General features: G+C 38.8%; 1 protein-coding gene across 1 annotated transcript in view; it reads right to left on the bottom strand.

The window, feature by feature from the left end:
* gbe1b (glucan (1,4-alpha-), branching enzyme 1b) overlaps positions 1–13,163 on the bottom strand; it is a 123,430-nt gene that overhangs the window by 100,856 nt on the left and 9,411 nt on the right. Inside the window, exon 2 of the mRNA XM_014012748.1 lies at positions 6,086–6,255. Within this exon, the coding sequence (XP_013868202.1) occupies positions 6,086–6,255 (170 nt within the window). The remainder of the gene's footprint in view (positions 1–6,085; positions 6,256–13,163) is intronic.

Genomic DNA, 13,163 nt, shown 5'->3' with positions numbered 1-13,163 from the left:
TATATATATATATAAATTATTTATTTATTTATTAACACCTACGCAATAACTTTAATGTAATAGATATCTGCATCCACTGGATGCTGTGTTTGGAATAACCTGCTTTGTTTTAAGGTGGTAAAAGAGCGCGGAGTGCGCGCGCATTCGGCCGTGCGTCGCCGCGCTATGACCGCAGGGGAAACGAGGTCCAGACTCAGAGAGCTTTTGTGCGTCCTGGAGCACTACTTCAGCTGCACTGACAGTTGCCTCGCTGCGCCATGTGCCGCGGCGCGTGCTCCTCCTGCTGCAGGCAGTGTGGCCGGTCGGCATCCGACCGGAGGACGCGCCGTCACGTAAATATGTAAACAGTTCAACGTTCATTTTCACACACCCGAACCAGGTCCAGATAAGTTCCCCCCCCCTCTTCATTTGCGCTCTCAGCCACGCTGCTTCCGGCTTCCTCTGTTTTGACTCCAGCCGGTTACATCATCAAAAAGAATTGCGCGGTTGGCCGGTAGACTACAGATCTCCATCATAGGACAAATTTATATCGTTTCTACCGTATATCGTTTATATTGCGCATTCCTAGTATGAAGGTATTTTGTTATACCACGGTATCAAAATATGATGACAGTATTAAAAAATTATGATGGTAATACCCCAGTATTTTCTAAAGGTCATGCCGCAGTAGGAAAATAAGCAATACTGCCCAACCGTGAGAATGTTAAACAGACGCAAAAATAGATGGAAATTAGCAAAATATCAATATATTAGTATAACTAATATCATAAATCAACAAAATTAGCTTAAAGGCAATATTTAAAGAACTAAAGAACCCGCTGTACGTGCACGTTTATTTCGCTATACCAGCTCTGTACACATGACAAAAACATCAACAACACAACCACTTAAAACACTTAATTTTTATGCCGCCAGATTTTTATTTAAAACTGTACTCCTCTCGCTTCGTCTGCCATTCTGAGCTGGAAAAAAAATCTCCGGTCCGCCCGCAATGCATTATGGTGGGTAGAGAAGGATCCATTGGACCCGTCCCTCAAATCGGGACAAAAGGAGGACACATTTGTCAGCCGCATCGGAGTCTTCAAATTTGGATGGCCTCCGGCGCGGCGCAGTGACGTAAGCGGTCGACAAATTCAGCCTTCTAAGGACACAGCCTCCGAATTCAGACAATGCTATTGTCTTCCTTCATCTATCAGTAGTTGGTGATAATTTGATTCTTCTTTATGACACCAACGTGTTGCCATTCTTCCTGGTGCTTTTATCACTGAGGGGCTTTTTACTATTTCACTACAGCCTTGCGGTGACTTCCACCATCCATCTCCTTACAACCTCCACAAAAACCTCTTACATAAGTCCTTCTCGTTGTGTTCGATCTTTGCACTGTTCTCTTGTGTCACGTGATGATTGTAACAAAGAATAAAGCAGAAGGCCCCAGTCACATAACAGAAAAATTGAAAACACTGCTCTTTGAGTTTCATCTCTGAGGGAGCAACAAAGTGGCCATGCATTTGTAACCTGCTGATAGCACGCTGCCAACAATCACTGACTGACAACACAAAAACATTTATTATAAAGTGACCACTGTGGCCTGACTATTTACAATGTTGTTTTCATTTCATAATGTCTCTCTGCTCACTATTCATGAGCGGAGACAACACAAACGATTAAAAAAAACCATGAGATGTTCCAGAAGTAACAGGGTGCAACCCCAGCACTTTTCACAGGCAGTTCAAGTATTTATTTATTTACAATTTTATTTATCTATTTTTGCTTAAACCTCTCTGAAAACAGCACATTATGCATCCCAACCTGAACCATATTCATGACTAGGGCTGCTGGGCTGTTTCCACGTTTGCTATGAAATTGAAATCAAATAATATGACTGTGCCGTGTCAAAATGTAATCTCTCGCAGAATTGAATGTTGGAATTGAGCTGCGGCCTAAGGTCCTGGGAAGATAATTAAAAAAGGAAAAGGAAGTGGAAAGAATGTGGAAAGAGTGGACGGCAGAAACAGAACTAACTAGCACAAAAACAGACAAAAACCTAACTGATGCAATTCAGTTTTGCACACAGTATCAAATGGTACTGCCATTTTCACTAATACTCAGACCACTACTTTACTGCTGCATAGAGATAAGAGCTCTATGGTGCTACTTCTGTGTAGAACTTCAGTCTCCCCAAGGGGCAACAAACTCACAAAGTTTGTCCTAGACAAGTTAGTTTTCCATCTGAATCATTTACTCTTTTTGGACCCCCGGGTTTTAGTACTAAATTCTTTGTTATTGTTATAGTTCCTTCTCTCTTCTTTTCTAGCAAACCATTATCACATGCAACTAGTTGATGAAAAATGAAATGTTGCCAGTGCAGCAGCACAGGGATGTCATCACCAACACCTTTATAAATCTGGTACGCTCTGAAATACTGAGAAATTTATTAGCCACCTCTGGGTTTAATCTGCATTTTCATGAGCAAGAAAAAAAATAAATAAATAAGTTTAAAGTTTTGTAGACAGGCCTGTTTTAACAGTGCTTTTCGTATTACTTTAATATGGTAGCATTAACTACATGTATGGGTTCAGAAAACTTGTATAAATAAAATTTTTATGTACAAGTTCACAAGAAAGATAGAGAGGTTGCTAAGTTTGATTTGAAAGGATGACTCGGTCACAACATGGCCAACCTTGCAGCTACAGCAGCAGAAGCTAAGAACAGGAAGCTGAGGCTACAATTTGCACAAAATTACCAAAATTGGGCAGTAGGAAGTTGGAAAAATATTGCTTGGTTTGATGATCATTGATTCAACAGACTCAAGTGTCCATAGTCCCCAGATCTCAAACTAACAAAGCACCTTAGGGATGTGGTGGAACAGGAGATTCACATCAAGAGCAGAAAACAGAGACATTTGAAGTAATATATATATAATGATATAATATGATGTTTTTTTCCTCATCTTCCCTTGTGTGGTTTTTAGTTTTTCTGTTAAGGGTAGCGCCTCCTCATGTCTTCATGAAGATGATCCTTGCTCTGTGCAGGGTCTGTGGCTGCATGACCCAGAGCACCTGTTCTCCCATGTTTGTTATGTTTTGTCTTCTTCTGAATGAGTGTTCTGAACTGTAATTTCATTGTGCTCTCTGTACGGTGACAATAAAAGATCTATCTAATCTCTAATCTAATCTAATCTAATCTAATCTAATCTAATCACAAGATGTTACCATCATAAGGACCAAGCTCTCTAAGGAATGTTTTCAACATCTTGTTGATTTTAGGCCACAAAGAACAGAAGCAGTTCTGAGGACGAAATGTGGTCCAACCAGGTAGTTGCAAGGTGTACCGAACAAAGCGCCCAATTACTGTTTTTTTTTTTCTGAAGCAGAAAAGAAAAAAAACTTGTCCTTAAATTGTTTTGATGCAATATGTCACAACATATTAGAAGGTTTTAACTCAAACTGCAAACACAACTAAATGTCAGCCACTCTAAAAAGATTATTATTATGTTTTGGAGTTCTCTTCGTCTGACTTAGCAGAATGTTATCTGTACGTAATCATTTAAAGTCAGCTTTTCTCCAATGTTGCTGTCCTCAGTTGTCTCTGGATGTTTCAACATAAGTGGCTCTACTGTTGACAGCGCTGTTGGACAACTCATTGTGTTTTTTCCTTGTAACACATGCAGAACTGTTTCGACAGGCCAACGATTCTGGGTGGTTTTCTTTGTGACCATGACCAGAGCCATCAAACCTTCGAAGAAGCAATGTGGTGACACATGAAACGGTCCTGAAAGCCTTGAAAACTCAATGTTAGAAAACTGCAGCTCGCAAGCTGTCACAGTCAGTGGGAACAAAATACAGAACCTTGGTGGGTTGGTACATGCAGCCATCTGCCTACACTGAGTGATTCCAGATTATACTTTTGTCTTGTGGAACAAAAGTATAATGTAGCCATAAAAAATTACACTTAAAGCAAAAGAATCAGCCAAATAGCTTAAAGGGCTCAATGGCCTTTTGTTTGGACTAAACGAGCAGAATGTTAGACAGCATCTAAAAAATTTTTAATCAAGATATTCAATGATCATTGTTTTAAAGTTTAAGCTGCCAATTTTAAGCCTGTTTGTGTCATTATACAATCGCAAAAAGCTCAGTATTTATTTCACATCTTGCATATAAAAATATATGCATAAACCCAAGGAGATTCTATAGAACAGCTGGAGTGCACAGAAACCATGTGACCGTGTGATCGGCTGGTCAAGCTAACGGCTAACGCAAAATGGTCAAGAGTCTGGATCTCCCATTACTGTTGTTGACAACAGAGCAGAAAAAAAGGACAGACGATGTAAAAATCTTGTGGCTTGTGGAGCATATATACAGAGTGTAGCACTGCTAAATCATGCTACAGTTTAACACAAACTATTACAGTAAATATTACAGCTGATTTGTCCTCTGATTAATATTTAGACCTGCAGAGTGTAAAATAATATTATAAATGTCTGATTAATATTTAGACCTGCAGAGTGTAAAATAATATTAAAAATGTGAGTATTTTTAGGTTTCTGTTAGAGGAACCTGAAGTGTTGAGAAGATGGTTAACTAACAAGTTTCATCCTATAACCAGAGAACATTTTTTAACTGTTGACTGGTAAATATAAATATTCTTATTTTTTATGACAGTGAGAAGAAATAATAAATATACTTTATTACTAGCTGAAGTCATCATTTTTCAAYTAGCTAAAGTCTAAGTTACAGGCTGACTTCAGGTCTGGTTTAGATCATTGTTACTTATAAATTATATATTTTTCTGGTATAAATCTGCTGTTTTACGTGATTGTTGAATGAAATTAACATAGTTATTAATTTATTGTAAAAACATGACAGATAATTTGTGAAACAGATCAGATCCAGCTGCTGTTTATCTGTTAGTTTCTGTGGAGGCTGTGAGCTGTTGCCCTGTTTGGTCTGTTTCTGCTCCTCCATGATGTCACAGACGCTACCAGTGGACGGGATGGGCGGGCTCAGTCTAGTGATCTTTATATTTAATTAAGTCTATAATAAAACCTTAATTTTAACCAGATTAACTACTATGAATTTTTGTGATGCATCTGTGAAAAGCAAAAATAAATAAATAAAAAAGATATTATTATTATTATTATTATTATTATTATTATTATTATTTCGTAAAACCACAGAAAATAAAGAAATATATATAACCTAATACCATCTTTGATAAGTGTATCTGTCTTGATGAATTTTGTTATTGATATTTTTTCCCTTCTTTTTTTTTCCCAAAAGGCATCACCAACACCAACAAAATAACATCCAAAAGTCTATTGGCTTAAAATTACTTTCAGTGTCAGGACCTGAGGGAAAAAGAAATTTCAGTGAAAACATACAGGCTGCACTCTTTCAACAACTTTTCAAGCAATAATGATGAAATAACCAGCTACTGAAATATTAATTACTCCCACATTCAAAAGATCAGCTTTTAATATGCAAGTTTATCCAGTGTAATCAATATCTTCCACATTTCCACATCCCAGCTGGATTTTTCCAAATAAATTGGTATGCTTGAAACAAACTGTACTGGTATTTTAGTTTATTTTTTTTACTTCAGGAGTTTGAATTTTCTTTTTAGAATGTTCCATGTGGATGTGCAACTCTTTGTTTGCAATGAAATCTTTTTATAATTGGTTCAAACATTGAATACAGCTTAACTTTTTGGCACTGTATTCATTATCCAGCGTACTGACTTATTTTTGCATCTGATTTCTGGAACTTCAATGGAGTCTGTTGCATGCTTCCCTAAAACACAAGGACAGCTGTCAGGACGGATGAAATTTCCTAACAAACAATTAAAAGAACCGGTAGAAAGAGTAACAGAAGCAATGGGGTTACAGCTGCAACTCTTCTTTAATTACACATTTTCAGATCAAGGTTGGACAAATTTTTGTGAGCTACCGCATCGCTTGAAACACTAATCTTAAATGTTGATTATACAGTAACTGCCAGCAAGAAATCTCATTAAATCAAGATCTTGGATTGCAACCACACACATTGCACGAGGGCTAGGGAAACACAGGTCCCCTCAAGCTACTTACTGAAGTCACCGGTAAGGAACAGGGCCTCAGCAGCCGGAGCCCACTCTTTAAAGACCAGGCTGTTATCAGGGCGTCGCTGCACACCGAAGGTCCGGTAACTGCGTGTGAAGTGGTCAAAACCTCCCTCAGCCTCCTCCAGCAGGAAAAGCTGCTTCTTTAGCAGCTCATACCTTTGAACATAAAAGATAAAAAAATAAACAAATTCAGCATTAGATACACTTTAGATATACCCCTTTTTTTTTTTAACCACTCGTTACTAGTAAGCCTCCATTCCTTGTGCACAAAGCTCTGTTCCTTTTTTTTCCCCAGTTGTGGTTTCGCTTCACTGTCTGATATTGAATCTAATGGTGCGTTCACACCAAACGCGATTTCAGCGTCAGGAGCAGCAGGTTTACATGAAAAGTCTATGGTGGAGGCGCTTCAAGCAACGTCGGGAAGTTCTGCGGCGCCTCAAGCGCGATTAGAGCAGCGCGATTTGAACGATTTGGACGATCTGAGCGTCGAACGCTCAGATCGTCCAAATCGTCCAAATCGCTGAAGTTGGGAAATCTGAACTTTTGCAGCTCGACGCGCAGCGTCAACCAATCAGAGAGACTCCACTGTGTGACGTAGCGACATATTTCCCGACGGGACAGTTTACTGAATGAGGTCCACTAACCTGAAACAGACGGAGCGGAGCTCTTTAGCTAAAATGAGTGCCTGCAGTCGTGTCCTGATCCGCAGCAATGCGTGACAGCGACTCATCAGACTGAAAAAAATAGTCCTGAAAGCAGCTGTGAGCCTCTTCTCTGAATTATCTGGTGAATTAATTATGAATTAATTATCTGATGAACGTGACACGTTCTGGCTGTCTGTAAATAAAGCAAAGCCACTTCCTCGTCCGACATTAAACGGAGCCCGATAGAGGAGGGAGGGGCGGGGCGGCTGTCGCCGTGCAGCGCTTCAACAACTGTCCTGCGTCTGACCTCAAAGTGCACAAGCTTCAGACTTCAGCGTTGGCTGCGATTTTGAAGCTGAAATCGCGTTCGGTGTGAACGCACCATAAATATGGAGGACCAAAACTGACAATTAGAAATAAAAGTAAAAATATATAAATGGACCAATAAATACATGTACACTTAAAATGCACTAATTAAATTTAAAAAATACGACCTTTACCACATGTTTTATAATTTAATTGACCTTCATTCAAGGCAGATTAGATTAGATTAGATTAGATTAGAAAGAGCTTTATTGTCATCTTACAGAGAGCACAATGAAATTACAGTTCAGAACACTCAGTCAGAAGAAGATAGAACCAACATGGGAGAACAGGTGCTCTGGGTCATGCAGCCACAGACCCCAGCATAGAGCAAGGATCATCTTCATGAAGACATCACGAGGAGGTGCAACCCTTAACAGAGAAACTAAAAACCACACGAGGGAAGATGAGGGGAAAAAAATAAAACATCATATTATATCAACACTGACACACTATGGTTTTTATTTAAAAAAAAACTATGCATAGAGCAGATTTATTAGCCAGAAGAGTAAGGGAGTTTAGGTGGGCGTGTATCTGAAGCCATGAGTGTTGTATGCTTGTGTGAATAGCTGAAGAATGAGCCTGAAGAATCCAGTCCTCAAAACCAGCGCAGCCATAGTTCAGAATATGGATGTTAAGTGTTCATTCTGTGCAGCCTTCAGCTTGCTCCAGGAACCAGATCAGATGGGTGTGAGAGGGGGTGAGGTGAGGGGCAGACCCTCAGTCGACGTATACATCCAGGAAGAATTTATTCCAACAGCTCAAGGCCATTGTAGGGGAGAGCCGAATCTGTAATCAGTTGTTTTGGGAACAGAAGAGTCAGGCAGACGATAACAATTTTCCATCTGCTTCTATGTTCGCTGGTACAACTCAAGGTGGCAAATCCAATCAGACAAATAGTGTGGACAATTCCGCCCAGCTGATCCATCAGCTTCTCCAAGATCAATTCCATCTGGCCAGCAAAGTCTAAGGACCACAGCCAGCCCGCGACCCTCAGCAGAACCACTTGCAGACTGAGTCCAGTTCGCTCAAGGCAAATGTCTGAGTGCTGATAGAACGGCAATCCTTCATATTGGTCAGACAGCCAGGAAATGAACAGCCACCGACGCTGTTTGTAGAACACCAGGAGACCACCAAGCCAATCTGTAGAATCCAGTGATCGGAATCCAAATGTATATCAAGAACAGAGACGAACAGACATGTCCTTCCATGGAAGAAGAAAAAAACTTTGTCCCAAAAAATTTATTAAGAGACCAGCTAACCAAATCCATAATAATAAAAATATCCATAATTTCTGGTTTCGGATGAAAATGTAGAATAGGCTCCAAGCAGCAAATCAGGGAAAGATAAGGAAGGGCAGGAGAGAAGGAAAAAGTGTCTTACTCCTCCGAGAGTTAAACAAAAATAAATAAATAAATAAATAAATAAATAAATAAATAAATGCAGGGAAAAGTAAAAGAAAATAATATTTTTTCCTTTCACTTGTACATGCATTTGTCTTGTTTTTTTACTTAATTGTTTTTCCCGAATGTCGTTCTTTCCATGTGTTGATTTTACGTTTCTATCTTGTTTTTACTTTACCTTATGCATTTCTGCATTATTATGCAAATAAGATGGGCGGATCTTCTTGGGTCAGCTCCTCTACTATTGGTCAATAGACAATGAGGAGCAGGACCCATGTGCAGTCTGTTATGATATGACTTTGATTCAATATATTTCACAAGTCTGCGACCGATCATCATACCTGGACATTAAAAACTCTCCCACCACCATCTCCATTTTTAAAACACAAGTTAAAACTCTTTAAACAGGCATATTACCTTTACCTTTGTTTAAGTTGCTATGTATTATGTTTTATAAATTTTATTTGTCTTATTCTTCTGTTTTAATTCCATTTTATTTTGTTTTGCTTTATATAGTGTCTTTGAGTGCCATTGAAGACACATTCAAATAAAATTTATTATTATTAATTATTCTTTTCATCATCATCATCATCATCAGATTGTGTTAGATGGTCTTTTGATGAAGATATACGTATATTGATGTTTTTGTTTTGCTGTGATATTATCGAATTATTAATCATTTAATCTATATGGATAGATGCATTGTTACACACTTAATAACAAGTAGGTCTAAGCTTTTGACCAATAAATTGTTTTTTACCATTCCTTTAATCTCATCAACTCTAAATACAACAGAAACAATATGAAAAACCCTGAACTGTTTATGCTCTGCAAACATAAGTGAAAAAAGATTTGCTTTAGTTTAGCAAAGAAACTTTATCAAACATGTTCCAGCACACCTTTTTTTCTGTTATTATCTTTTGAAGGTCCTTCCTCCAGATGAAAACATGCCTCAAGAATATGTGACTACAGGCTTTTCCGAAAAGATAAAAGTGTGTCTGTTACCTTGAACTGCAAAAGACAGACCAACTACATAACAATTTATCTCATTTCAGTTCCTGCAGCCAAACTGGTGTCCATATCTCATTCCCCGGGTACAGAGAGCCTTTTCCAGCCAGCAGAGCTAAGTGCACTCTCTCCCCTATAGCCCTGAACCAAAGCTCACACTTGCTTATGAACGCCCCGGGGTTAGTGACGATGGGCTGAAGAAACAGCACGATTTCTCAGCAGCTGCTCCCTGCACCGAGCGTGTTGGATACAAACAGTGGTTGGCAAATGGAACCCTTTAAAGTCCAACCAACGCTGCCACATGCATCCTTTCCCACTTTGTCACCGTATCAAAAATAAGCTGAAGGGAAAGACAAAAAGGCAGCTTTCACATCGGGGCAGAATTCCAATGCAACAGTGTTTTGACCCGTGAAAATCATGTCTATGATTATAAATGAGTTCCAGTCAGTGTAACTGCATAGACAGCCAGAATGCAGCTCGATACGGATGCAGTGGTCTCCACCAATGTTTAGTGTCAGTTTCTGCTTTAGATTAAAGAAAGATGAGTCAGATCACACGTAAACTGTGAGAGTTGAGCGAATTCGAAAATGTATTTATTCTTACCTTCTCCACAGTGCTGGTATATTTCTAAAGCTTTCTGACTATTTCACTTGGGTACAAATAAAGCAGTTTACTCTGATATCAACCACTGGGCTGTGAATGGTATTCACAGGCAGCATTTGGCCATACAACACACGGTGCATAAAGCTGTAGAGAGCAAAGCCTTAGACCATCGCATCACATATGGCCATTTTTTTCTTCAAGACTGGCTGTGAATTTCTAATGCTTTGTTGGTATTGGAAATGCAGCACTGAAGTTAAACTGCTTTTTCCCCATGATTTCATGTAAAAAACCATCTTTTTTATATATATGTGGGATTATTTTTAAGTTGGCCGACATTTTATGTTTATATCCAGTTTGTAAAATTTCACAATGCACTAAAGCTGAAGTATTTTTGAACACTTGCTTCACAGTGTGGTTTGTTCCAAACTCATCTAAATGTGGATGTTGTAAAATGTATTAACTCTGTCAGTTTTAGACCCAGACCCAAGCCAGTCGTCATTCCATATGTGGCGGGAGTTTCAGAGAAACTGAGATGTTTATTCTCTAAACATGACATCCTAGTGGATTTCAAACCCCAAAACATTTTGCGACAAAGATTAGTTCACCCTAAAGATCCAGTTCCCTGGCAAAAACAGAGTAATATAGTATAAGCTGTTAAGTGTCAGGAGGACTTTGATCAGTCATATATTGGGGAAACAAAGCAGCCACTGTTCAAAAGAATGAGCCAGCACAGACGAGCTACTTCGTCGGGTCAGGACTCTGCAGTTTACACTCATCTACAGGCCAGCAGTCACTCTTTCAGGAAGATGTTCTCATCCTTGATAGAGAGGAATGTTGGTTTGAGAGAGGAGTAAAGGAAGCCATCTTTGAGAAGAAAAACCATCCACCATTAAACAGAGGTGGAGGCCTTCATGTCCAGTTGTCCTCCTCCTACAATACTGTTATTGCAAGTATGACTCCGCCCCCTGTGAGCAAAAGGTGTGAATCAGGGCCCCAACGATAACCAACACAAAGAGGGAAATAGAGACAAAAACAAGGGGATGTTGAACTCCGCTTGCATTCACTACATACACATAACAAAACACCAAATAACCACAGCTGAAGCATCCAAACCAATAAGTCAGGTGATGGGGCACATGACCCTCTATGAACAATAGAGCTAATCAAGCCTATTGTTAGGCGATGGCCCTCTTTTGCATGTGACTAAACTGTTTGTCCACCATGTTGAGGCAGTGCTTATAAGGCTGAGTTCACCTGAAACTCATCAGACTGAAGAAGTCTCTTCGAGGAGAGACGAAACGTTTCACTAAAGAAGAACCCATCCAGAGGAACTACTTATTTATTTTTCTTTTTTTATCTGTCAGTTTTACACATACTGAGCTCAGTTTGGTGTGGTAGTAGCTGATTGCCATCCTCATGATATACTCTGCCTGCTAAGACCTCTCCTGAGATCTCACAATATTACATAAGATACATGTAAAGTCATTCACAAGGTTTGACCAGAAAGATGTAAACTCTTCAAACTTTGGCATGAAAGGCAGTCAGTGATATGTATCCCTCTGAGGAATGCTCGGCCTTTAACTCAGCTTTTCTTTTTCTGCTTTCATTTGCCATCAACGAAGTATTTTTCTTTTGCAAAATGTCCACAGCACCACAGAAAAAACAACCTTGAGGAAATAGATGGCTATAAAATTGAGCAGAATAGCAGCCAGTCAAAATGATCTGAAGCCAAAGAGTCAAGCTCTTACCATTCCTGGCACTAATGGAAGACAAGTACTGTACTATTTGTGGCAGGATTCTTCTTTGACTTGGCTCTCTGGAGATTTTGTCTCACTTACACCACATAAAGAAAACTGGCCCGTAAAGGCTTTGTACAAGATCTGGTTCAAAGTGGCAGCTGCCACTTCTTCAAGTTGAATGTGGGACAAAAGCTTATTTCCCAACTGAGAACATTAACTAACTTCAAAAAGCTTTGAATAAAATAAGTAAGACAAGGTTTTGTGTGACACGTGGAAGTGCAACATTAGGTGCTTTTAGAGGAATAGGTTATTTTTGTTCTTAAAAATAACTTTAAAAGCACGACACAGCAAAAGCTTTGACAGCAAAAATAAAGTGGTGCTTTGAGCTAAATGCCTACTTAATTATGCTAATAAGCAATTCAGATATTCAGGTATAATCTTGACCATGCTCAGCATTTTAATGTAGTAATTTAACTGAAACACAACGTTCTGTAGTTAGAGATAACCCAGATTTCACAGATCGTTCCAGTCCAGCCAGCATGTAGAAATCATTCTTTATTCTTCTGAAACACATTAAACGTCCTAAATATTTTAACATCTAACTTGCATTTTTTTCATACTTTATAATCTATGACATAACAAATTTATAGTGTTTTCCAAGTCTGCAAAAGTTCACCCAGAAGAGGCAGGAAAAAATTCTGGTACTTTACTTGTTTTCCCATGTAGGGCTGCAGTAGCTCAGTGGTCAGTGCTGAGGTTTAATCCTGAGGCTGCAGCTTTGAGCCCAGACAGCATCAGAAAACTCATCTGATCTAAAGCAGCTGACAAATCTTTAACCTTTTAGACAACTTATGCTGACTCATGAAAAGACTATTTTACGTATATCAGCCATATATTCAATTTAATTGTTAGTATTACAGTATGTATAAGTCCAAAAGAGGCTTCCAGTAGATTTTTTTAATCTCATCTATCTTAGACATCTTTAGTGTTGGACAAACTTTTCATAAGTTGGCATTAAGTTGTCCAAAACATAGTGGAACGGGGCCTAAAGAAAAACGACTTGTCTGACAAAGCAACTTTTATACAAAAATCTTCCTTTCCAAGAGGGTTTATCTAATCCACTCCATATGATTTTTAAATGCGTGCAGTTATGAAACAGAAAAAAATTAATGATTTTTTTCATTTACTTTGAATATATTAGACATAAAAATGATGACATGTCATATAAAAAAGAAAGAAACCATTAGGTAAATCATTTTATATAACTTCAGTTCTTCATCCAAATAAGGGACAGAGAGAGAAGC

This window comes from Austrofundulus limnaeus, unplaced genomic scaffold, assembly GCF_001266775.1.
Source record: "Austrofundulus limnaeus strain Quisiro unplaced genomic scaffold, Austrofundulus_limnaeus-1.0 Scaffold94, whole genome shotgun sequence".
Taxonomy (NCBI): Eukaryota; Metazoa; Chordata; class Actinopteri; order Cyprinodontiformes; family Rivulidae; genus Austrofundulus; species Austrofundulus limnaeus.
This window is presented reverse-complemented; position numbering and strand designations above follow the sequence as displayed.